Source organism: Arachis hypogaea, chromosome 13 (assembly GCF_003086295.3).
Source record: "Arachis hypogaea cultivar Tifrunner chromosome 13, arahy.Tifrunner.gnm2.J5K5, whole genome shotgun sequence".
NCBI classification, from domain to species: domain Eukaryota; kingdom Viridiplantae; phylum Streptophyta; class Magnoliopsida; order Fabales; family Fabaceae; genus Arachis; species Arachis hypogaea.
Genome location: NC_092048.1, coordinates 2028485 through 2054010, shown reverse-complemented (window position 1 = coordinate 2054010; position 25526 = coordinate 2028485). Strand labels below are relative to the sequence as shown.

Sequence of the window (25526 nt, the reverse complement as noted above, 5' to 3'; positions counted from 1 at the left end):
TCCACAATCTTGCCTATGAGGTTGCCAAATATTTTGTTCATCAGCCTTTGGTATGTTGCCCCTGCGTTTTTTAGGCCAAATGGCATCACCTTGTAACAGTAGGTCCCCCCAGGTGTTATAAACGCTGTCTTGTCCTCGTCGGGACGATGCATCGGTATCTGATTGTAGCCGGAGTAGGCATCCATAAAGCTCAGATACCGGTAGGCCGCTGCCGCGTCGACGAGTGCATCTATGTTGGGGAGGGGAAAACAGTTCTTAGGGCACGCCTTGTTGAGGTCGGAGTAATCTACGCACATTCTCCATTTGCCGCTGTGCTTTTTTACTAGGACTACGTTCGAAAGCCAGGTTGAGTAGTCTAGTTCCCTTATGAAACCTGCTTCTAGGAGGCTGGCCGTCTGTCTGGCCACCTCCTCTGCTCTCTCTTGCGACATCTTTCTCCTCCTTTGGGCCACTGGGCGAGTGCCCGGCTTGACGGCTAGGTGGTGTGACATGACTTGGGGGTCTATGCCCGGCATGTCGGCCAGTGTCCAAGCGAACAGATCCCCATTGGCCCTGATCATTTCCACTAGAGGCTCTTTCAATTCATGTGGGAGGTTTTTGTTAACAAATGTGAACTTCGCCTCTGTGTCTCCGACCCTGATCTTCTCCAGGTCCCCCTCTGGTTCTGGCATGGGCTTGTCGTCAACCCTGGCATCTAAGTCAGCCAGGAACACCCCGGATGCCTCTTTAGACTTCTTCCTTAGAGAGAGGCTGGCGTTGTCGCAAGCGACTGCCGTTTCTAGGTCTCCCCTAATGGATCCTACAGATCCGTCATCAGTGACGAACTTCATGACTAGCAGCTTCGTGTTGATTATTGCTTCAACATCGTTAATCGTCTTCCTCCCCAAGATGATGTTGTAGGCTGTTGAGTCTCGAAGGACCACGAATTCAGCCATTGTTGACCTTCGAGCTTGTCCCTGTCCCACGGAAACCGGCAGGGATATTACTCCGTCTGGCTTGATGAAGTGGTCACCTAGCCCTATGACCCCGTGCTGGTGAGTCGATAGGTCGGCATCCCGTAACCCAAGTGCGTCCAAACACGTTGCGGAACATAATGTTCGAGTCCGCTCCCGTATCGACGAGGATTCGTTTGACGAGGCCGGTTCCCACTCTGGCTGTGATGACCATGGGTGGGTTTTCTGGGGCCTCGTCGAACCATTGGTCCTCTGGGCCGAAAGAGATGGATGGAGGCTTGTTGGAACTTTGCGCCGAGGAGGAGGAAATTGCCAGGACCTTGGCGTCTTTCTTGTGTGCAGATCTCGACTTCGGCGCCGTGTTTTTGGCGGTCACTACGTTTATCACAGTGAGGCCGTGGTCGTTTTCTTCTGGCTTTTGTCGCCGTTTGGTCGATCGGGTCTTGTCGTCATCATCCTGGTCGCGGTGTCATCTCCTCGGCTCCCGGATAAGATGGGAGAACTCGGCCAGTTTACCATCCCTTATTGCTTGTTCTAGGGCGTCCTTCAGGTCGAAGCAATCCTGTGTTTGGTGCCCATAGCCCTTATGGTAATCGCAGTAGAGACTCTTGTTTCCCCCTGTACGGTCTTTCAGAGGTCGGGGCTTCGACAAGATTCCTTTCTCGGCTATTTGCTGATAAACTTCCATGATGGAGAGGGTGAGAGGGGTGTAGTTGGTGAATTTTCCAACCCGGGGAAACGGCCTGGGTGTCTTGTTCGTTCCCCCATCTCTGGCATGTTCCTTCTGCCTTTTTCCGTTACCTTGTTGTTTGGGTTGATTGTAGGAGGGTTGTCGTTTATTGGCAGCCACGACTTGGCTGACTTCCTCGTCATTTATGTATTCCTTAGCCACGGTTTGGATTTCATGCATCGTCCAAACCGGCTTTGTGGTGAGGTGTTTTCGGAAGTCTTCGTTGAGAAGGTCGTTGGTCAGACAAAGGCTGGCCACCGAGTCGGTTAGGCCGTCAATCTCCAAACATTCGTCGTTGAACCGGTCCAGGTATTTCCTGGTCGGCTCCCCGGGCCTTTGGGTTATCCCCAGTAGGTTGATTGGATGCTTTGCCTTTGCTATCCGGGTCGTGAATTGGGCCAAAAAGGTACGGCTGATGTCCGAGAATTTGTAGATGGATCCCTGCGGGAGGCCGTTAAACCATCGAATCGTGGGCCCTGCTAGGGTGACCAGGAAGGCGTGACAACGGACCTCTTCTCCTACCCCTTCTAGGTTCATCCTGGCCTCAAAGGCCGTTAGATGTTCCAGGGGGTTTTGTGTCCCATCGTACCTCATGTCCGTCGGCTTGTCAAAATGCTTTGGTAGCCGGACCTCGAGGACGGAGTGGTGGAACGGGGTTGCGCCCATTATTACAGGTTGTCGCGTTCTCTTGGACCTGTGTTCGTCCCTCTCCCGTTCTTCATCGTTATTCCGTGTTCTTCTGTTGCGGGAGTATATAAGGGGGTCACGTCGTCTCCTCGGGCGCTCACTTTCTTCCTGACTGCTTCCAATTTCATATACGGTGGCGGACTCTCGCCGAGAGTGGCTTCTTTGGGTGGCATTTTTCTGACTTTCCGAGGAAGGGGAGTAGCTTGGGTCAGAGGTGTGCTGGGTGTGTTGCCGGTCGGCTAGCTGACGCTCCAGATCTGCACCCTGTGGCGTAGCTCCTGCATTATTCGAGAGCTGTCGCTGCCTGTCCCCCCGAAAGGGCGTCCTCCGGCAGCTCGCGTGGTCGTCGCGGCTCGCCGCGGGGGGATCTCGCTCGTCCTCTGGAGGAAGCCGCAGAGGCAGCCCCCGGGTTAGCTCTACCTTCGAGCTCTGCCGCACCGGTTGCATCCATCTAGGCGTCCCCACAGACGGCGCCAATGTACGGTGGTCGGTTACCGAACGGGTCGGGTAGAGATTGAGGTGATGGGAGACACCTTGCTCCGAGTAGCTGCGCTGGGAGTGGATCAACCGGGTTGCCGAGCTCTTGTCACGAAGTGGAGGGGGGTGTCACCTGCAAAGACACTCCGACGCTCTTGTCAGTGAGTGGGCAGGCGAAAAGTAGGAGGGTGATATGTGACGTACCTTGGGGGAAGGGTAGGTCTTTCCCCATTTATACCGTGTCAGAGATGGGCCCTGCAAGGACAGGCCCACCCTTTTCGAGACCTCCCTTGCACAGCTGTAGCGAAGCTGTCAAGGACGCATGTCAGGGACGCGTGTCCGGGACGGCGAAGGGGTGTCTTGCTCCTAACCGTTCGGGTCGGGTGGTACCCGGGTCGGGCCGACCCATATTCAGTTTGGGTCAGGCCGTGACACATACTAATGTTTTTATAAAATATTTAGGAGAGTCATGCTCTCATTGTTTTAGAAAAGTTCCGCCACTGCATCTTTGTATATAATTTGAAGATGTCTCTTAGATTCGTTTATTTTCTTTCTTTTTAATCTCTTGATTATCATGTTATCTAGGTCTGATGATATTAGTATTGATGAAGTTGGTTCCTATAATCAAGGAAGAATTTGTTATATTACCTATTTTATCTGTTGTAATAAGAGTTGAATTTCGGTATTTTTTGTTGGTACAAATGTTTTTGTAATATTGTATTGTTGAGAGCATTAAAATCATTTACTTTGACTTCAAATATAAATGTGAAGTTGTATAAATTTTTCAATTAGGATGGTGCTTGAGTATTATTGATATTTTGGAGTGTAATTAGATTTAAGTTAATTGTGTCCAATAATTTTTTTGTTTCTCTATCAAATAGCACAAAAATTATTATAGCACTTTAATCTAAAACCTTTAATTTAATTTTGAATCTATAATAATTCTTGCGTATTCGTCCATACGTCAAATCGGATGTTATTATTGGAATAATTGTTGGAGATTCAAATGGTGGATATGTAAGTATGATAACTTATACATTGTTCTATATCTCCATGAATTTAGAAATTTTTACTTGCATTGTATTATTTGATCTACGTACCGAAATTGATAACATTCGAGATTATGGTATAAATAATAAGGGTATTTTTTTTCATAAATTTGTTTTAAAAATACAAAAAAAAATCATGGTTTTATTTTTTTATTTTTGATTTTCTAAAATTTAATTGATTGATTTTTAAACTTTGTTAAGTAAATGTGTTCACGTGGCATCATTAGAAAAACAAAATAATAAGGGTAAAGTATACTTTTATCCATAAAGTTTGGTAAAAGTTTTAAAAATACCCCTAAAATTTATTTTATTTTAATTTTGTCCCAAAAGTTTTCGATTTGCATCAAATATACTATCGACGGCTAAATTTTCAAAAAATTTAAAACCAATTTAACAATAATGCATGAAAATTATGCTTAATTTGTTTGTGTTGAGGGTTGTTTTTATAAAATTATTGTTGAATTGGTCTTAAATTTTTTTGAAAAATTAGCCATCAAAGATATATTTGATGCAAATCGAAAACTTTTGAGACAAAATTAAAACAAAACAAAATTTAGGAATATTTTTAAAACTTTTATCAAACTTCAGGACAAAAATATACTTTACCCTAATAATAATAATAATCATGTTATTATTACAATCAATCAATCTTCCTCAAACTTATCAAATGATGGGAGGCCTTGATTTCTTAGAAGAAAATGAATTAAATTGTAAATTGATTATTGTATCTGGAATAAACTATATTAAATGATAATTGAATTTATTTCATTTTTGAATTTATACTTTTATTCCCCTCTCAATTTTATATATATTACATAAACTAGCACTTCTTTTAACTATTATTTCCCTCTACAAAATTTTTTAAATTATAAATATTAAATTTTAGTTTTTTTTTTCAAAAAATAAGACTTAAAAAATATGATATTATTTTTACTTAAATTTTTTATATTCTTATTAATTTTAGTTTTAGATTTTTTAATATTCATTAATATTACGCTAAGTACACATAAACATAACAGAAAGGTTTTAGAGAAAACAAAAGAAAAAAGAAGCTGCTCTGCGTTGCGGTTTCACGGTACACTAATGGGGGCTGCGGACACGGAGTTGTTAACGGCGGCGGAGCAGCCACGAAAGGTACCGCGGCCAGGTAAAGGAGGATACTCAGGTCACGGCCTGAGCGAAGAAGAAGCGCGCGTGCGCGCAATCTCTGAGATCGTGAGCTCCATGGTTGAGCTCTCACGTAAGGGACAGAACGTCGACCTCAACGCGCTCAAGTCTAGCGCGTGTCGCAAGTACGGACTCGCACGCGCTCCGAAGCTCGTGGAGATGATTGCTGCACTCCCTGACTCCGAGCGCGATGCGCTCCTCCCTAAGCTTAGGGCGAAACCGGTTCGAACCGCCTCTGGAATCGCGGTGGTGGCGGTTATGTCGAAGCCGCATCGGTGCCCGCACATCGCGACCACCGGAAACATATGCGTTTACTGTCCCGGAGGACCTGACTCCGATTTTGAGTACAGTACTCAGTCTTACACTGGTTATGAACCGACTAGTATGCGTGCAATTCGAGCGAGGTAGGGTTTTCGGTTAAGTTTTCTGACACTCTTTGGTTTTTAGCTGTTGTTTAGTTTCTAATTAGGTGTTTTTTAAGGAAAAAAATGAAAAGGAATGCTGTTAGGTTGAATAGAATGAATGCTGCAAGTGGTGATGATTGTATTTGTAGCTTTGAGATGATTGATAGAATATGTAGTCATGTTTAGGGAAATTTTATATAGAAAGTTAGCTAGTTCTTTGAATCATTCAATAATCAGCTTTTCAACAATTGTAAAGTGGGGCTGAAAGTTGGAGGCGATGATAGCACATATTAATGAGGCATCGAATGTTAAATGGAACGGTAGATTTGAGATGGCAAACATTGCGGAATGGACTTTTAAATGAGAATTCTGTTTTGTTTTAGTCTCTTGATGAATGGTGATTATGCTGATAGATTTGTGCTTCGTGATCAAGTAAGTGAAATGAAGTTCAAGGATTACAAAATTTCGATCTTGGATACGTGGATTATGAGGGCATAAGATAGTTTTGACTTCCATAATGGTTTGTGCTTGTTGATAGACTTTTGAGGCAAGGTTAGACAGTGTTTGAAATTGCTGAATGGCAAAGTTTGGGGATGAAGAATTTTAATGACATATTGATCAATTCTTTTTTTATACCAAAAGGGTTAACATGGATGTCATGCAGTGCACGGATTGTTTTCGTTTTCTTTTAAATATTTCATCAAAGGGCTTAATTTATTTCCATTTTATTTGTGTTCTTTCTTGTGCGTTGATAGATAATTATAAACATTTTCCCAGTGAATATTTCTCATTCTAAATTTGTGCTTTATGTACCTGCTTGCTACCCTGGATTTAGGTATAACCCATATGTCCAAGCAAGAAGCAGGATAGATCAGCTTAAGCGTTTGGGTCACAGTGTAGACAAGGTTTATACTTGAATTTTTTCCCCTTAATATCCATAGGGCTGAAATATGGTACTTTACATGTGTGGTTATTTTCCACTCCAGGTTGAGTTCATTTTAATGGGTGGTACTTTCATGTCGCTTCCTGCTGATTACCGTGATTACTTCATAAGGAATCTTCATGATGCTTTGTCTGGACATACTTCTGCCAATGTAGAAGAAGCGGTTGCATACTCTGAGCACAGTGCAACTAAGTGTATTGGCATGACAATTGAGACGTAAGTTGCCATTTAAATATTTATAGCAATTGTTTTAGATGTATGTGTACTAGTGTAGCTCATGAATTTGAGTTCTTTAATACACCAGAAGGCCAGATTATTGTCTTGGGCCTCACTTGCGGCAAATGCTTTCCTATGGTTGTACACGGTTGGAAATTGGAGTCCAAAGCACCTACGAGGATGTTGCTCGAGACACTAACAGAGGGCATACAGTAGCTGCTGTGGCTGATTGTTTTTGCTTGGCAAAAGATGCTGGTTTCAAGGTTTGTTATTGGTTTCTCATATTAATCATCACCTTATGTGACAAGGCAGTTCAGTCCAGACTAATTAATCTTTTATTTGTCCCTTATGTTTGAAATTTGTGGATAGAAATTCATTGGTAAATTTTCCTGCATTCAGATTTTCAATTTATGATGTAATCACACATGATGCCTCATCTATTTGTCTAGATCAGGATAAGCATTGGATATGTATTTATGTTAGTAACAAAATCCCACTGTCTATGTTACAACTTGGTGATTGTGAATGTTAATTGTTTCCTTTGAAAATATAGAGTATGCTGATTATGAATACTATCAAATTGACTCGTTCCTACCATTTTGGCTATCTTTAACTTTCTTGGCCGTGCTGTAGGTTGTTGCTCACATGATGCCTGATCTTCCTAATGTTGGTGTTGAAAGGGACATGGAAAGTTTCCGGGAGTTTTTTGAGAGCCCCTCATTTAGAGCAGATGGGCTTAAAATATATCCTACACTTGTAATACGTGGAACTGGACTTTATGAGCTCTGGAAAACTGGGAGGTATTTTCCAGTTGCATTATTTTATTCAGAAAGCTTTTTGAGAGAGACCATTCAATTTCTTTCTTAGTATATTTTTATTTCTTAGGAAACTAGAGGGGGAAAAAATTCTTCTCCTTGGAGACTGAAAATTTTAATGAATGCAATTTTAGGTATAGAAATTATCCACCTGAGCAACTTGTGGATATCATAGCTAGGATTCTTGCTATGGTGCCACCTTGGACACGTGTTTATAGAGTTCAACGGGATATTCCCATGCCTCTGGTTACATCTGGGGTTGAGAAAGGAAATCTGAGAGAGCTAGCATTAGCTCGAATGGAAGACCTGGGATTGAAATGTCGCGACGTTCGGACCAGAGAAGCTGGAATCCAGGTTATTATATAGAATCAGTCTTGTTTGAGAATTTTATGTAATAGAGTACTAAGCTTTTGAAAGTTCTATAGACACAATTAGTTTGCTAAATTTTATTTAAATATTTCTTTCTAGGATATTCACCACCAAATTAGGCCAGAGGAGGTGGAGCTTGTACGTCGTGATTATACGGCAAATGAGGGCTGGGAGACATTTCTCTCATATGAAGATACACGTCAGGTAATTTAACCTCTTTCCCTCTAATTTTATTGCTGGCATCCTTACGTCATACACCACACATTCGAGTGTCTGTAATAATCTCTTCATGTAATTTGCTCCTGCTGCTGAAATGTAGTAATGATCTTTTTTGTACTCTCTGAAACAGGATATCCTTGTTGGTCTTCTACGACTGCGAAAATGTGGCCGAAACATTACTTGCCCAGAGCTTATGGGCAAGTGTTCTATTGTTCGTGAACTTCATGTTTATGGAACTGCTGTACCAGTTCATGGGAGGGATGCTGACAAGCTACAACACCAGGTAATGCTCTCAAGCTAATATGTTCCATCAATAAGACTTTTTTTAAATGATCTTAATGAATGAACATCTTTCCCCCTTTTTTCTTTTTAAAAAAAAAAATTCTTTAGCTTGTATAGATATATTTATGCTCTATGTTCTCTAATAAAAATGATTGTTAACAGGGTTATGGTACGCTTCTAATGGAGGAGGCAGAGCGTATTGCTTTAAGAGAACACCGATCAACAAAAACAGCTGTTATTTCAGGGGTTGGCACCCGCCATTATTACAGGAAACTGGGATATGAGCTTGAAGGGCCTTACATGGTTAAATATCTAGTATAATTTAATCACTAGTAATAGCTATTTGTTAATGTAATTTTGTAGCATAGCATGTGTTAAATGATAATGTGTTATATGCCTATTGTAATGCCCTCACTAGTCCATAAAGGTTCCCTACCTCCCTTGCCCTACTTTTTCATAGCAAATTTTGAAAATTAAGAAACTACTTTTTTTTAGTTCACTATATTTTTTGGAAATTTAATAGATTGTTTGGTTTCTTTAATTCTAAGGTTCTTGCTTTATTTATAATAATCCACAGCTATGTTGCAACTAGTTTCGTACCTGCTAAGAATTAATATCTACTTATAATCCCCTATTTTCCTTTTAGAAAACTAAATTAGTTAATTATTACACAAGTTTTGATTACATCGAACATTTGAACAAATTCCCGATGCCGTGTTTGGCTTTGTTAAAGCTTTTAATATGTTAAATTGTGACTTTTTTTTCAAAAATAAAATTGTACTATTTGGTTTTTATATGGACTACCAACAATTATTTAATATGATTAAAAAAATTTAAAATATGAAAAACTAATTGAAAAATCAGATCAAATGTTTAATTAAGAACAAATTATCATTTTGATTCCAGAAGATTCAATTTTTAATAACATGGTTCTTTAGAGGATGTCGTTTTAACCATCCAAAATGATCTAGGATGACAAAATGTACCAATTTTTATATTTTTTTATAGGTGGCAAATCGTGTATTTGATATTTTCTTTATGTAAATATTTGTATAATTATTTAAAAGATGCATTTAAAAATAAGACGTTCGATTTCTAAAGGGAAAAATTAGTATTGAAAAATTAGTATTGCAAGTTTGTCCCTGTCAAGGGTTGCCCCATCTAAAACCTGTAACCTAATATTACATCATATGGATATCAAATGCACTATTAGTAGGTATTTTTCATTATGAGAGTTTTATTTATGTGATTTTTACAGTATGCTAATTTTTACTATTAATCGAGGTGAGATTAAAATAATTTAATCAGCTAAGACAACGATATGATAACGATGAGAAGTTCTTATATATACTACACATCACCAAAGAACAAAGATTTACGTCTTATGTTTGTGCGACTCGGATACTGCATGCCTGTGCCTAAATCATTGTACCTCGTACTTCGTAAATTATAGTAGCTACAACTTACGTTTCCACCATGCTCAAATCAACATTCACTCCCATTTTCTGGGCACTTGTCCCAAAACCCATGTCTCCAAAACTATCACCCAACGTAATCATCAACACCTTCGCAAACAGCACTTCACTTGTTCGACAAAATGTCTCACTCAAACAACACCACTGCATCACCCCTTCATCAGCATACATTCACCTCCCCTTCTGCAGAAAACGTTGCCACTACTGTGACTTCCCCATTGTTGCTCTTGGTTCCGCCTCGGCCCAAATAGACGACGACCCGCGAGTCGTAAACTACATACAATGGCTCTGCAGAGAAATCAGTGCAACACAAGTGGAACTTGATGCCAAGGCACCCCTTGAAACAGTTTACTTTGGTGGTGGAACACCCTCCCTTGTGCCTCCAAGGTTGGTTTCTTTGGTTCTGGAGGCCTTAAAAATGAAGTTTGGGTTGAGTGAGGATGCAGAGATATCAATGGAAATGGATCCGGGGACTTTCGATGCTAAGACGATGAAGGAGGTGATGCTGTTGGGAGTGAACAGGGTGTCTTTGGGGGTTCAAGCATTTCAGGAGAAGCTATTGAAGTCTTGTGGGAGGGCTCATGGTGTGCAAGAGGTTCATGAGGCTATTGATATTGTCAAATTATGTGGGGTTGAGAATTGGAGCATTGATCTTATAGCTTCACTGCCTCATCAGACCAGTGATATGTGGAAGGAAAGTCTAAGGCTCACAATTGAGGCAGAACCAACTCATGTTTCTGTATATGATTTGCAAATTGAGCAGGGGACAAAATTTGGAAACTTGTAAGTAGTAGTCACATTTGTTGTGAATGTGAAAGTAGCTTTTGTTATGTTTCGTCTTTGTAATTATTTGGAACCTGAAATCCGAGCGTTTTTGCAGGTACACACCGGGAGAATTCCCTTTGCCTTCCGAGACACAATCTGCTGATTTCTATAAGATGGCTTCAAGGATGCTTTGTGATGCCAATTATAACCATTATGAAATCAGCAGCTATGGTAAGAGTGGATATGAGTGCAAGCACAACTTCACCTATTGGAAGAACAAGCCTTTCTATGCCTTTGGCCTAGGCTCTGCTAGTTATATTGGTGGGTTGAGGTTTTCAAGACCAAAGAAGGTGAACGATTACATGAAGTTTGTGGAAAATTTGGAAAATGGATTAGTGAATAGCTCCGGTGATGGCCAGATTCATGCTAAGGACACGGCCACGGATATCGTGATGCTGTCCCTAAGAACTGCAAGAGGCTTAGACATGAAGTGCTTTGAAGAATCATTTGGGAGCTCTATCGTTTCATCACTGATTGAGGCCTATATACCTTATGTTGAGAGTGGACATGTAGTTTGTTTGGATGAAGAGAGAAGAACAATGGGGATAGATGAGCTCAACAATTCTTTACTGCATAAAACAAATACAGAAAGGAGGCTGGCTTATATAAGGCTAAGTGACCCAGAAGGTTTCCTCTTATCAAATGAGTTAATATCCCTTGCATTTGGGGTTATTGACAATTGCATGGATTGCCTTCAGCACTTGGAAGTTGTTTGAGAGCATGAAGAATTATTATTATCTATTAAAGCAACACACAAGTTATTTATAACCATAACCCATACTATTCAACAATCACTTGTGTCTATATTTTATAGTGGCAACAATATTTGTTCTGCATTTGATGGGTGGTGGATGGTTACTCAAAGTCTCAAACACCAACATTTTGTTTATACAAGTTACATATCTCCTTAACAAAATTATTAGTTTATTATAATCAACTTAAGGTACAAGGCATCATGACAAGTTACAGCAAATTTCAAACAGTAATCAATTCTGTCAAAATATTGATCTGTGCTTGGCAAAGGCTTAATGAACATGTGTATGACGATCGCAAAAAATATTTTTCCTTCCATTCGTGCTTGATATCCTGCAACCAATAATTCGCCTCAAATTGTGTTTAAAACCGAGCCAAGTTTGATTTCCTTATCACCATTCCATCACTGTTCTCCACAACTCATTCTTTAGCACAAACATGCAAAGCACATCATTGCTTGTATATCTTCCCAGCTTGTCAATCATTATTATGATTGCAACTGTTTAAGTGTCAAACCTGCAGTAAGGGAATTCCACATGACAGAGTGAAGTTCTCATCAAGTGAAGTAAGAGCAATTAGATGGCGCATGACATTGAGAAGGAAGAGACTAGGGCCTAATGGGGATGATTGAAGGGTTGACAAGCATTATAAGGTTTAGCTTGATTCAAAATGCACAATGTATAACAGCAGAGAAAGTTGCACATTAAAGAAAACACAGTCCACATCGTCATATAGAATAGATGTATGTGACAGCAGGATCATCAAATTTTAGAAGTCACAACCTGTTCGATATCATTAACTGATAGCAATTTAACCATAATGTTAAATAACTACCAAGATTTGACTAGTTAAAAAAGAGATAAATCTTACCAATCATGATGGCTTTGATTTCCGTCCCATTTTTGAGATGCGGCGAAGTTCTTGAGTACTACTCTTCATATCTCTGCAATTTGCCAAATGACATTATAAAATATAGAAAAGAAAATCACATGTTCTAAATTAAACTTAAAAATATAAAAAAAGAATATACCTTTGTACCAGATAAAGGAAAAGATAGAACAAAGGAAGTAGCACCAAGATCAATGCTCCAGAAACCACGACAAAGATACTTTTTTGTACCTGTAGAGCAAATAACCATGACATGATATAGAGTAGCTTTCTATGTGTCTGTGCGTACATTGCGATTATCACAGAAATAGAATGAGTCCTTACCTTGCCTCCTCTAGAGAAGGGTTTCTGTTTCCCTGAGCAGGTATGGGCCTCACAAAATTGGTGTAAAAATATTTCTGCCAGCCGATCAGGAAATTGCCACATGAAACAAAACAATAAAAGATGTCAATCATTTAAAAATAACATTCTAGTGGCACAAATGACAGAAGAGTGAATCTTAACATTTTTTACATAAGTATACCATGAAGACGACTTGCAGATGGACCATCACTTACAGGAAAACAACTCTCAGCAAGACTCTGAAAGAAAAAAGTGAATACAAATTAGGCAGACACTAAATGCTGCAGTGAACAGCAGAAGACCCTTGGAAAAGAAGTTAGAAGGAAAGAGAGAATGGAAACAACCTCACATAGGTGTTTATTCCTTGTGGCAGCAGCTGGATTACACTTGCTTCTAGAGAACTTTGTGTTCATCACAGCATCGCAATGCAATGCCCCACATAAATCAGCCAAGCACTTACCATCACTCTGTACATACACCCCCATCCCCCAAGAATTAGAAACAAACTTTTCCAATTATAAATTATTTAAATCCAAATTGGATTACATAGTTGCAACCAAGTTATTTACAGATGAAATTTTGAATGAAAATATGTAGCACAATATGCATGAAAGACTATAATGAATTTCATGTCCAATATTAGAAGTATATTAAATGAGTGCACACACTCAAATATAATGGAATTATGGAAACTGGGTGGACTAATTATATTGGGTTTAAAGTCATAGGAAGCAGAGTATAATTGTAAAAATTATATTGGGTTGCAATACACTTATTTATACACACACACACACCCCCTAATAGAATGAAAAAAAAGGTTAAAAAAAAAAACAATAATAATAATAAAAAGAATCTACATACTAAATTGAGATGATTGGAGTGTCTGTTATCAAAATGCTGATCAAGAAACTTCTCATCTCGGAAGCTTTTCTTACAATATCCGCACTTCCAGTCATGAAAGCCTAGGCAAATTTTATGCTCTTCTTGATCCCTAAACATGTCATTTTCAGGGTGAAGTCTGCACTTGCTTGAAAGCTGATAGTTTTCTTGCTCCAAAAATGGTGTCAAATACTAACAAAAACCACACATAACAAAGCAAACAAAATTAACAAAGATATGCCAAAAACTACAACCAGTATAATAAACTCACAAGAATTGAAAAAAAAAATAAATTCCCACACCTCCTCTATCACTTTCCTAGCTGCCCTGCTCCTTTCTCTAGAGCAATGCACTTCATGCACATGCTCTTGTTCCGGTTTGAGAATTCTACATCAATAAAAAAGCATGGTAATTGGTCACGATTCATATTCCACATTTAAATTAGGCTGAATATTAAAAATGAAAAATTTAAGTGTGGCTCCATTTTAGTACCTTTCATCTGCATATCCCTGAAATAAGAACAAATTCAAGCGTCAATTTTGCACCTCTTGGCAGTATAACAAAAACTGAAAATGAAGGTCACTGTGATTTTCATATAGATTAAAGCTAACTCAATCAAATATTGTATCAGGAAAGTTGAAAGTGAACCCTAAATTGATTCTTCTTTGAAAAGCTGAAGCTTTTTGAGCTGAGCGGAAAACATAGAAGCAACAATCAGAGAAGGTTGGTTACTTACCTGGTTCGGAAGTATGGGTGAATTGGATGAAGAAACACGAAGAATAAATTGATGAGAAAAGAGTGTGAAGAGTAAGAAAACTGAAGCAAAATCGATCGCTTTATTCATCGCTACGTTTTCTTTGAGACTGGACTTGGACCGCTATGGACTCTTCCACCATCTTTTTCCAACGCTTCTAAACTTTCGTTGCTAAAAACAGAATGCATTATTAATTTTAGTATGAAAATCAATTACTTTGAATTTAGATACAACATGTGATATAAATTATAATACACAAATAAATGCGTAGGTAAAACTTTTAAATGAATATTAATCCTTTTTATAATGAAAAAATGTTGAAATAAAATGATTTTTTTAATATTTTAAGAACATTTTGGTCAATTCAAATTAGAGAATTAAATTAAATTACATAATTAATTTTTTAAAAATTAAGAGAATACATTGAATTGAATTACCTATAAAATTTGAGAAAATATATTAAATTTTACTTTCCAAAATTGACAAGTATCATGTACAGGTTTAAAGATTATAATAATTAAGGGTTAATGAATAAGATGATTCTTAAAAAAAAATAATAAATGAGCTCATTTATCAATTATATATTTAAAAAATTGATATATATAATTATAAAAATAATTACTATTTAAAAAATATATATAATTAGACAATTATATAAAATATTTTATATTATAAATATATTAAAATTAAATTTATTTTAAAAATTTAGTTATGTTAAACCAATATTTTTATATCTTATTTTTAACATATCACATAACATTTGATTGTGATAAATTAGTATCATAGAATGATAATTTTAATTCAAAGTCTCAAATATCCAAATTCACTTACATCTAATCTTTTATAAGTTTATTCATCATAATGATTTATATAGTTTAAATAAACGATAAATAAATTCTCAATTTTTTTATCTAAAAGATAAATAAATTTTTGACTAATTAAAATATAAAAATATTTATTATTTTTTAAAATATGAGATATCTAAATTCTTTTGAAAATTAATTTGTCCTAATATATTTTAGACAAATAAATTTAAATATCTCATATTTAAAAGATTAAAGATATTTTATATTTTTAATTAATCATATATTTAAATTAAAAAATTAGAAACATATTTGTCTTTTTTTTTTTTTATAGTTCTGATAAAAAAAAAATTCATGCGAAACGACGACGTAAGGTTGAAACTCAAAAAGCAAGTCCATTTTCTTCCGTGCTCATTTGTATTTTATAGTCGTCCCTGCCACTGCCGCCACCGCCGCTAGCTGGTTCTGCTGCTTCACCACCGTGAAGAAAGTAAAATAAATAAATAAAAATGGGGAAGAAGACGAAGAAGCCTGGCAAAGGCAAAGAAAAAACAGAGCGAAAAACCGCCAAAGCCGAAGAGAAGCGAGCTCGCAGAGACTCCAAGAAGCTCTCTCCCGAAGACGACATCGACGCCATTTTAGTAACCAACTCACTCTACTCTCTACTTTCGATTCCGAGTTCCAAATTTTTTTTAATTTAATTTATTTTTAAATTTTCGTGTTTTGTTCGCAGCTAAGTATTCAAAAGGAAGAGGCAAAGAAGAAGGAAGTCCACGTTGAAGACAACGTCCCCGCACCGTCACCTCGCTCCAACTGTACGGTAATGCCGTTTCGGAAACCATTGTAACCGTTTTCAGTTATTGTGTAACTGTCAAATACGTTTTAGTTTCGTGATTATATTATTGTTGTGATTTGCTTCCAGCTCACAGTAAATCCCTTGAAAGAGACAGAGTTGGTTCTCTACGGTGGTGAATTCTACAATGGCAACAAGGTTTATGCTTCTGATTATTGATTATTCTGTGTACGTGGAAATTGAAGTGTTTTTGAGTTGTGACTTTATTGTGATTTTGAAAACTTTTGGTGCAGACTTTTGTGTATGGTGATCTTTACCGGTATGATGTGGAGAAGCTGGAGTGGAAATTGGTTTCGAGTCCGAATAGCCCGCCTCCACGCAGTGCTCACCAGGCAGTTGCTTGGAAGAACTATATTTATATTTTTGGTGATTCACTAGTCCTTTGTCTCCGTGTGTTTGCTCATAGTTTCGTATGCAACTATAGAAACTAAGTGTTGATATACTATGTGAGCTTATCTACATAGATTAGGTCATGCTGTACTAGCGTAAATCAAGTTTGTTTTTCTCAGGTGGTGAATTTACGTCTCCGAATCAAGAGCGGTTCCATCACTACAAGGTTAATTGATGTGTTATATTATTACCATTGTCATGCAAATGAAATGTGGCTTGCTATATTGGCTGTTTGGCTATATAGAGATGTTTATTTTGGATTCTGAATTTCTGATCTATGTAGGATTTTTGGATGTTCGACCTGAAAACAAATCAGTGGGAGCAGCTTAATTTAAAGGGATGCCCGAGTCCACGGTCAGGACACCGAATGGTATGATGTACTTAAGACATTACTAATAAGAATGCTAGATTATTAAAATGTTTAATCAGAATTTGGATCCTCTAAATTTTAGATTTTTACTTTAGAGGATAAAGTTAAATCTCTCACCATTGAATGTTTTCTCTCTCATGTTTTCTCTTGGTCCCACCTATAAAATAAATGGTGATAGATCATACTTTACCCTCTAAAGTAAGTTTCAAAATTTAGAGAATCCAAATCCGTTTAATCAGGTTCTGTTTAACCAGAATACTACTGCATAGCAAAGTTCCTCAGTTGAGTTACTACTTACCATTGATTGTGTCTTGGACGTGTCACCTGTCAAATCATAGGTCCCCTCTTAGTTTATTTTTATTTTTCTTTTTTGCTTTTAGTTGCAACACAAATGTGAAGCTGGAATCATACTCATACCAACACCAAACGAATCAAAATTTCTGAAAACAAAGCTTTATTTTTAAGTTCTGCTGGAAATATGGAAGTTAAATGGTCTATTTGGTTTACAGCTTGATTTGGTTCATTTGGACATGATATTCCCAGCTCTTAGCTTGCTTTGCTCATTGCATTTTCTGAAAGTCTTAAGCCGGCAAATTGAAATATTCTGCTTGTCTCTCTTTCCATTTCTGCTGTATTTGAGATTTTATGCCACTTTCTTGCTATTGTTATGTTTGGGACTATGCTTCATAAATCTAAATTTATAGTAATCATGCTTTGTGATATCGTATTATGAATCTTAATGTGCATTTAATCCTTGTGCTTTGTTATTTGGTTCTTTTGCAGATATTATACAAGCACAAGATTATTCTTTTTGGTGGCTTCTATGATACACTTAGAGAAGTGAGGTTGTTGATGCTCCATATTTTTCAACATGTATCAAGTCCATAGTTCTGTAACTTATATGCCTTTGATATCCCCACCTCCCCTCCCCTTTTTTTACGATAATAAAACTGCTTGCAATGAAGAGCTTGCGATAGCTAATAGATGAGAGTTGTTTTGAAAGTGAGCTCTAAGATATTATTTCTGGGTTAAACACAAACTAACTGGAAATGCTTCACTTCAATAACATTTCTGTGCCATATGAGTGTTAACAGGTTTTGTATAATCATGCAGGTATTACAACGATCTATTTGTATTTGACCTTGATCAATTTAAGGTAAATATATTTCTTGGGCTATATTTGTTCAATTAATATATTAATGTGCTATCTGCTGGTCTAATGTTACTGCTGATATGCCAAGTTGCATGGTACAATAATGCTGATTTTTTACTCATTAATTGGGACTGATGGAGTTATCATTTGTCCTGTAGTGGCAAGAAATAAAGCCTAAGCCTGGAGCAATGTGGCCTTCTGGTCGTAGTGGCTTTCAATTATTTGTTTACCAAGATGATGTGAGTTAATTATTGGACCTTCTTATATGGATCCAGTTTATGTTTTAAATTTCATGGAGGCATGCTTATATAGCCAATTTTTCCTCTATGTGCTGTATTGTCATTGTGAATCACTAAGGTGGGTCTATGAAGTAATTTTAAGTTCAGAAACTATCTTATTTACATTGTTCTTTCCATATTACAGATATTTCTGTATGGTGGCTATTCGAAAGAAGTTTCTTCTGATAAGAATGGATCTGAAAAAGGAATAGTTCATTCAGACATGTGGTCCCTTGATCCTAAGACTTGGGAATGGAACAAGGTAGTGAGTAGTTTGAAGTTTAATATTAAATGAATTTTTGTAGTTCTAATTTTTATCCTTTTCCCCTCTCTATCTTCCATATGTTTTGAAAATGAGATATCAATCCATATCAAGAGCAATATGGTTTAAGTATCTTTGATTCATCATACAATGTTGGAGAAGTAGAGGCAGATGCTCTTAAGGGATAATTTTACTGTACAACTGTATAACTGTGAAGATGACAAGATGTTGTGTGTGACTGATGTTGAGTAGTCAAAAGGCAACTATAAAATAAGCTTAATGTTGTGGAGGTGAGAATATTGCAACTGATGACTTGATATGCTAGACATCACATGATAAAATTAGGAATTAATGCACCAGTGGAGGTTGGTTAGAAGATATGTGAAAAGGATAATAGGATCTCACTTTAGTTAGTTGCTCATTGGGTCATGTGTGGAAACGACCATTATATAGAAGCATCAGTAAGCGAGAAGAGTACATGGACAATATTGTAATCACCAGAAGTAGAGAGAGACAAAAAATGGAAGGCAAAGTGAATTATTAAGAAAGATTTAGAGTTTAATCATTCAACTTTAAACATGGATAATGAAATTATGATAGGAGACTAGTTCTGTATAATTCATAATTTTTATAGCTCACTCCACTTAATAAAACAAGGATTGGTTGGTCCTGTTTTCATCTTAGAAAATTTTGAGCTTTCTTGTAGCTTATAGTTGTGCCCACATTGTAAATTTGTAATAAACTTAAATGATCATAGCCATTGTTCAACGGAAGCATAAACTTATTCTCAGTATTCAATTAATAGTGTTTTCTCTTATATTTTTCTTCTCTATCTTCTCCCTCATACACACAAAAGGGACCCAGAAAAATAATGTAAATTTATCTCTTCAGGTAACTGATTTTTTCATCATTTGCTTTCATGATAGGTTAAGAAAAGTGGAATGCCTCCTGGGCCTCGTGCTGGGTTTTCCATGTGTGTTCATAAGAGGAGGGCTCTTCTGTTTGGTGGTGTTGTGGATATGGAAGTAGAAGGTGAGCTCCTTTTTTTTAATGATTATTAATTTTAGCCTTTTGTGATTGCATATAGTCTTACTATAAGTTAATAGGAGCCATCAGATGAGATTATATAGTCCTCTATGTGGCCCATTTAACATTTTTGTGACCTTTGTAAACAAGTAATGGCATCTGAGTATCTGACAGTTCACCTAGGTTCTTTTGGAAGGGGAGTGTTTCTTTGTTTATGCTTGCTGTATGGTCAGGTTTCTAATTGCACTAAAATTATGCAGGTGATGTGATGATGAGCTTGTTCATGAATGAGCTTTATGGCTTCCAGTTAGATACCAATCGCTGGTGAGTCCTATATTGTGTCTGCGCTTAATACATCATTTTCAGAAGTTGCTAGTTGCTCGTTTAAACTCAATTCTTCCATTATTTTTAAGTTTTCATCATTTTGCATTTACACTAATTGGCATTTTCTGCATGCACATGTTAGGGATAAAAATAAAATATGCTATAATTAGTTGTTAGATAGGATAGACTAGGTTTTCATGTCTCTTGATTAGCTTATTATTGCTCTTGTTTTGGCAACAGGTATCCTATAGAGTTGAGAAAGGAGAAGTCAACAAAAGATAAGGTAGATCCCATGTAAATTATTCCACGTACATTTCAAAAACTCTTGTTTTTAGATCTCTTTTTTCTATGTAATATTATATTGTTTATTAACAAGATGGTTTTGCAGTTAAAAAAGAATGAACAAAAGTGTATTGGTGACGTTGATAATAAGACAGAAGAAACTGAGGATTTAGAGTATGAAGAAGGCGAGATTGATGATATATCTCAAAATATTGCTTCAACCGTGACTATTGCTGATAGTGAACCACTAGCCAAATCTGAAGGAAAGTCTAAGGAATCCCGTGCTAAGACTGATGTTCAGAGTTCTTCCTTGCCTGAGGTTGTCATTTTGGACTAGTATATTGTGGCACTTCTTAAGTTTTTCCCAGTTACTGGTCAATGATTTTTCTCCGAAATCTGCAGGTAGTGAAGCCTTGTGGACGTATTAACTCCTGCATGGCAGTTGGAAAAGATACATTATATATATATGGTGGCATGATGGAGATTAAAGATCAAGAAATTACTCTTGATGACTTGTACTGTTTAAACCTCAGCAAACTTGATGAATGGAAGTGCATAATACCGGTTTGTTACATTTTCTTAACCCTTTTTTCCCTACCATTACATGCATCCATGCATCACTGCAAATAAAGAGCATATGTATCTGTGCAAACTATACCCAAAACTATGACTTGTTAGCACTGTTTACTGTTATTTAACTTTGTCTACTATGTAATGTGAATTGGGGTGGCTTATAAGTTTTTATTAAATTTGAAAAAATTCTGTCTTAAAATATAACCTGATGATGCTATCACTCTTGATTTTCATGAATGCAGTTTATTTAATATAGAATGTCTTATGATAGTAATTGACTAATTTTCTATTTGAATGTGCTTTTTTTTTTTTTTTGCTTTATTTTCTGTGGCCTGACTTAGCTTTTTAACAACCCAGGCATCAGAATCTGAATGGGTGGAAGTCTCGGAGGAGGATGATGATGAAGACGATGAGGAAGAGGATGGTGAAGATGAATCTGATGGGGATAGCGGAAGCGATGAGAATGAAGATGACGAAGAAGAGGAGGAAGAGGTGCACGTTCAAACTGTGTAATTCAATCAAGAATAAAAATGGAGATTGAATTACTTTCCTCTGTAGTATTTATACAGGTTCATTATAAAAAAAATTTTGAATGTATAATAAATTGCAGAAGGGAAGGCGATTAATTTCTAAAAACAATTTAACCCTGCAGAGAGAAAAGGTGGAGAAAACAGTATAAACAATAGAAACTGAGAAAAGATCAACAACATATCCTCTTTTTGGAGTTTTGCTTCTTACTGTAGTTTCATTATTCAAACTTACTTTGTTATTGTTGAAATCTTTCTGTTCTTTATGTATTTTTCTCTTTATAGTTTATACTGTAACCTCCTGTATTATTGACTTGGCTTCACTTTTTGGTCAGTAGAATCAGAATGCATCAGTTCAGATGGGAGATGCTGTTGCTTTAATCAAGGGAGTCGGAAAGAATCTGCGTAGGAAAGAGAGGAGGTCACGGATAGAGCAGATCAGAGCTAGCCTTGGCTTGTCAGATTCACAGAGAACACCATTGGTAATTAATTGGTTTTTATTGATTAAACAGTTGATAACGAATATATGAATTTCACATTGAGTAATAATATAGTAATCCTAAAAGGAAAATTCTAAACGGTACAAAAGTGTTTGGTACTAACAACACACATAATTAAGTTAGAAGCCATTGTGACTTGCATGTTGTTATATAAGAAATTTTCTTCCATTTATTTTAAGCAAGCCATTCTTTGATTGAATACAGAACAATTCATATTATTCACACCAACTGTTTTCGAGCTACCAAGTGGTATTCCTAAATTTCTCTTAATTACTAAATGAAGTAAATGATACTTTTTGTTGTAAAAATATAACAAGCATAATAGAAGAGAAGAAATACACAGAATGAGATAACTCTTTTATGTTATTCTTATTATATGTTACGTGGAGCACCCAAAAGGCTATTTATAGGTGAAAGATGAGATATATGAACCAAATCAAATAAAATATTCATAACTGATTTATAATTAATTCTATTTGATCAATTCCTAACCAAAATCAGATAACAATAAGGACATCCACATTTAAATATTTCATAACACTCTTAACGTTTTGAAACCCTAAAAAGATACTCAGTTCTTCCTTCATTTACAAGTTAGAAAGATTGTTAGGAAGATAAATAATTTTTCTTTCAAATTTTACTACTTTTATGCTGCATTTTTAATTGTTTCTTGTTGCATGTAAAGCCAGGAGAATCGTTGAGGGACTTCTACAGACGTACAAATATGTATTGGCAAATGGCAGCGCATGAACATACTCAGCACACTGGGAAGGTAGGTTCTCCCTTCTCTCTTTTTCCTTTACTATAGTATTTTGATAATTTTCCTTGAAAAATAATTTGATTTATAGTAGTTTTACTGGTTTCCCTATTTCTGTTTATGTTTCATTTCAAAGTATATTTGGTGTTGATCTCGAATGTTTTCTTATATCAGCCTAGTGCAAAGTGTTGGTTTGATATTAATGCAATTAATGTCTCATTGGAATTGTTTGTTATTTCTTATTATGCCGATCACATCTAGTGGGATAAGACTTTGTTGTTGTTGTTGTTCTTTGTGATTTCTTATTTTGGATGTATGTAGATTGGTTGACCTGATTGTATATTATTTTAATAAATGTTGCCCAAATGTAGTCGCAAATGATATATGGTGCTCAGTTATATGTTGCTGCCTTTTTTTTTCTGTTTTCAACTGCGATAAATTTCAGCTGCCTATTTGATAGGATAGAGTAGAAGTATTGGGAGTTTCTTTCAAAATGAGCAATATTCTGGATTCTGGAACTTAATATTTTTCGAAGAGGTTCCCGTAAATTGTTGGGTTCATTCCCCTTATTCCCTATTCTTGGTAGTGAGTACCATGAAATCCGTTTGTGTGGATGTGGATTAAAAAAACTATTTGATTACTTAGGGTTTAGTAACCAGCTTTAGACATCAAAATAATAAATAACCTATTCAAGCTGAGAACAGTAGAATTAAGCCCGATTAATTTTTAATATTTTTTTCGGGCAATTTTAATTGTTAATGTAGCTAATATATTATATTATATTAAAATAAAGTAAATATGTATTTAGTGATTTAATAATTAATAATGTTCAAAGTAAATTGTTGTTGTGTTATATAAAAAATATATTTATTTATAATAATAATGAAAAGTGAAGAGCATTTTCGCAATTTCTGCGCATCAAGCACATTCCAAATCAAACGGGTGTTTTGCCAATGCCATTATCAAATAGTGGAGGGAATAAAATTATTTTGTTTATAAGTTCCTTCCCCTACCTGCATTCTTTTTTTCATATATTTCATGGAGTTACTAACTAGTGCTTCATGTCTTTGTGACGAAATTCTACTGTCATAGGAACTTCGCAAGGACGGTTTTGATCTTGCTGAAGCTCGATACAGAGAGCTAAAACCAATTCTTGATGAGGTAATATTTTGTTGCACACTAAAACTTAGGACTAGGAATTATATTCTTACACCTAAAAACCATTTCGCTTTTGGGTACTCAATTCTCTTCGTTGTACACTGCAGCTGGCTCTATTAGAAGCTGAGCAGAAAGCTGAAGAGGCTGAAGGGCCTGAAACAAGTAGTAATGCAAAGAAGAGAGGCAAGAAGAAAACCAGAAATTGATAACTTATTACAAGGTTATGATGCTATAGAAAATGCAATTTGCAATTTTGAGTTAGTTTGATTTTTCATTTCTTGCAAATTTTTAAAGAGGCATGTCTTTCTCAAGATGTTGTAGTAGTAAAGAATTCACTATACAAAAGTGGAAAATTGAATTGATCCTTAGTTGTTTTTACCTTAAAAAAGTAAAAAACTCACTATGCTTGTTTCCCCTTTTATATAATGTTTACATTTCTAAGCTTGAAACTGGGTTTTAGCTGTTGTCAATTTCTGTGTCTTTAATCATCAAAACATTATTGGTCCTGAAACTTGAGTAGTAGTTATGAATTGTTCTAATGATAAAATTCGAAAAAAAAAAGTGTTGATACTCAAAAGTAGCATAATAAATGTGAGCATATGTGTATAATAAACCTTAATGATTGTATGTCACACACATGTACAAACCCTAATACTAGTTGTCAACTGAAAAATGTTCCTTGATAGTACAATTAAAACAGATAACTTATCTTAAGAGTTTTAAGTATTTCAAGAATATCGGTGTTCTAGTATTTTTATCTGTTGATCTTAATTATATATAAATTTTTTTATGATTGAGATCAACTGCTAAAATAATTAGAACATCGGTATTTTTTGAATACTTGACAAGTTTTATTTATCTTACTTGATAGCAATTATATTGAAATAACACTATTCTTTTCAAAATATATGAACACTTAGAATGGGCAAGTTAATTATGGGAGCTAAACCTGAAGCACATTAAAAGAAGAGCCTAACAAGTAACAAGGTCCTCCTTACTTTGTGCTACATGATTGTATTTCTTAATTCTTTGTTAAACAGAGTCTCTTTCAGAGGCTCCCTTTGGCATACCGATACAGATACCGTATCTCAAAAGAAGAACCCACCGCAGTCCCTACTCTAAGATTTTATATATATGAAAGTGTAGCAATTAATTTATGTATTGATGAAATAATTTTATGTCACGCATGCAGGAATTATATAATTTTATATGAGGCCTTTGAGAATCAAAGCTGCATTTGTGTTCACACAGATAAAATCAAAACAGGTATTTTCTCACGCGTGGCTATGTTTGTGAAAAAAAAGAAAAAATAGAGGGAAAATTCAGCTTCAAAGTTATTGTCACTTTTAAGTTCTATGTACTGATATAGTGGTGGAATCTCTCTCACAATCACAAGTAACGAGAAAGAAGGATAACTTTGAACCTACACTATTAAAATATGGATTTAAAAAATTAAAAGAATAAATAAAAAAGAAAAGAAACAGAGGGATCTTAAAATACATAATTAAGAATGGCATCTAGCCTGTAACAATTATGGGAAAATGAAAAAGAAGGTATTGTCTTATATATGATTCTGTAAATCTTTTTATTGGTAAAATAAATCAATTTATTTATTTTTTTTAAGCTAATTTTTTAAAATGACGCCTGAATGAACAAATGTTCTTAAATACCAATTTTATTAGTTTATTCCTTCCCACTTAGTAGGGTAACCAACTAAAGAACATGATTAATATACATGATTTTTGCATAAGTACAAAACAAGATGGAATATTATAAACTATTATCTCAGCAAGAAATTTGGAAATTCTAATTTGTAAGTGAAAATTGTGGGATTATGTAACCATATGAGTCACAAAATTTAAATAGCTTGGGTCCATTGAGAAATAGAGATGTGAATTATAACATTCAAATTGGGTGATTAAAATGGAAGAGTGCCTCGATACCATTAAAACTATAGGGTATAGTTATAAGACCATGTTCTATTAATTTTCAAAAGAAAAAAGAAAAGAAAAGAAAAGAAAGATCACGTTCTATTAGACAACA

General features: G+C 36.0%; 4 protein-coding genes across 7 annotated transcripts; 3 read left to right on the top strand and 1 right to left on the bottom strand.

Annotated features, from left to right (window-relative positions):
• Nucleotides 1-4885: 4885 nt before the first annotated feature.
• On the top strand, nt 4886-8852 carry LOC112736353 (elongator complex protein 3). The gene is made up of 9 exons (XM_025785760.2): nt 4886-5467; nt 6303-6372; nt 6454-6626; nt 6715-6889; nt 7260-7426; nt 7576-7795; nt 7910-8014; nt 8160-8312; nt 8474-8852. The coding sequence occupies exons 1-9, from the start codon at nt 4980-4982 to the stop codon at nt 8630-8632; spliced, it is 1710 nt and encodes a 569-aa protein (XP_025641545.1). The 5' UTR covers nt 4886-4979; the 3' UTR covers nt 8633-8852.
• Nucleotides 8853-9652: 800 nt separating this feature from the next.
• Nucleotides 9653-11527, top strand: LOC112736351 (uncharacterized). Its single transcript, XM_025785758.3, has 2 exons — nt 9653-10569; nt 10667-11527. Exons 1-2 carry the CDS (start codon nt 9788-9790, stop codon nt 11325-11327), a joined length of 1443 nt encoding a protein of 480 aa, XP_025641543.1. The 5' UTR covers nt 9653-9787; the 3' UTR covers nt 11328-11527.
• LOC112736352 (uncharacterized) lies at nt 11395-14420 on the bottom strand. The gene is made up of 10 exons (XM_025785759.3): nt 14210-14420; nt 13966-13982; nt 13776-13860; nt 13456-13665; nt 12939-13061; nt 12776-12833; nt 12577-12650; nt 12395-12483; nt 12235-12307; nt 11395-11880 (listed from the first exon to the last, which is right to left on the bottom strand). Exons 1-9 carry the CDS (start codon nt 14315-14317, stop codon nt 12238-12240), a joined length of 834 nt encoding a protein of 277 aa, XP_025641544.1. The 5' UTR covers nt 14318-14420; the 3' UTR covers nt 11395-11880; nt 12235-12237.
• Nucleotides 14421-15386: 966 nt separating this feature from the next.
• On the top strand, nt 15387-25047 carry LOC112736350 (uncharacterized). 4 transcript variants are annotated; one of them, XM_072210986.1, is made up of 21 exons: nt 15407-15671; nt 15764-15850; nt 15953-16021; nt 16117-16249; nt 16393-16439; nt 16557-16643; nt 17427-17488; nt 17757-17799; nt 17955-18035; nt 18220-18336; nt 19263-19368; nt 19623-19686; nt 19927-19969; nt 20075-20287; nt 20371-20532; nt 20899-21033; nt 21407-21550; nt 22254-22340; nt 23418-23486; nt 23591-23703; nt 24676-25047. In XM_072210986.1, the coding sequence occupies exons 1-20, from the start codon at nt 15540-15542 to the stop codon at nt 23687-23689; spliced, it is 1980 nt and encodes a 659-aa protein (XP_072067087.1). In that variant the 5' UTR covers nt 15407-15539; the 3' UTR covers nt 23690-23703; nt 24676-25047. The 4 variants fall into 4 exon arrangements, with proteins under 4 accessions (XP_029147189.1, XP_072067087.1, XP_025641539.1 ...); XM_025785754.3 differs by having other exon boundaries at nt 20063-20287; nt 24676-24875; XM_029291356.2 differs by lacking the exon at nt 24676-25047 and having other exon boundaries at nt 15387-15671; nt 23591-23932.
• The last annotated feature ends 479 nt before the right edge of the window (nt 25048-25526 follow it).

What these genes read in the sequence shown, in the direction of transcription:
- LOC112736350 (XM_025785754.3), top strand. Translation starts at nt 15,540, where the DNA reads ATGGGGAAGAAGACGAAGAAGCCTGGCAAAGGCAAAGAAAAAACAGAG. An exon ending in AATTCTACAATGGCAACAAG is followed by an intron (nt 16,022 to 16,116) that starts GTTTATGCTTCT and finishes CTTTTGGTGCAG; the next exon opens with ACTTTTGTGTATGGTGATCT. An exon ending in TATTTGTTTACCAAGATGAT is followed by an intron (nt 18,036 to 18,219) that starts GTGAGTTAATTA and finishes TCCATATTACAG; the next exon opens with ATATTTCTGTATGGTGGCTA.
- LOC112736352 (XM_025785759.3), bottom strand. Translation starts at nt 14,317, where the DNA reads ATGAATAAAGCGATCGATTTTGCTTCAGTTTTCTTACTCTTCACACTC. An exon ending in CTAGGAAAGTGATAGAGGAG is followed by an intron (nt 13,666 to 13,775) that starts GTGTGGGAATTT and finishes GGTTTTTGTTAG; the next exon opens with TATTTGACACCATTTTTGGA. An exon ending in GGAATAAACACCTATGTGAG is followed by an intron (nt 12,834 to 12,938) that starts GTTGTTTCCATT and finishes TTTTTCTTTCAG; the next exon opens with AGTCTTGCTGAGAGTTGTTT.
- LOC112736351 (XM_025785758.3), top strand. Translation starts at nt 9,788, where the DNA reads ATGCTCAAATCAACATTCACTCCCATTTTCTGGGCACTTGTCCCAAAA. An exon ending in GGGACAAAATTTGGAAACTT is followed by an intron (nt 10,570 to 10,666) that starts GTAAGTAGTAGT and finishes GCGTTTTTGCAG; the next exon opens with GTACACACCGGGAGAATTCC.
- LOC112736353 (XM_025785760.2), top strand. Translation starts at nt 4,980, where the DNA reads ATGGGGGCTGCGGACACGGAGTTGTTAACGGCGGCGGAGCAGCCACGA. An exon ending in CAAAAGATGCTGGTTTCAAG is followed by an intron (nt 6,890 to 7,259) that starts GTTTGTTATTGG and finishes GCCGTGCTGTAG; the next exon opens with GTTGTTGCTCACATGATGCC. An exon ending in CTGACAAGCTACAACACCAG is followed by an intron (nt 8,313 to 8,473) that starts GTAATGCTCTCA and finishes GATTGTTAACAG; the next exon opens with GGTTATGGTACGCTTCTAAT.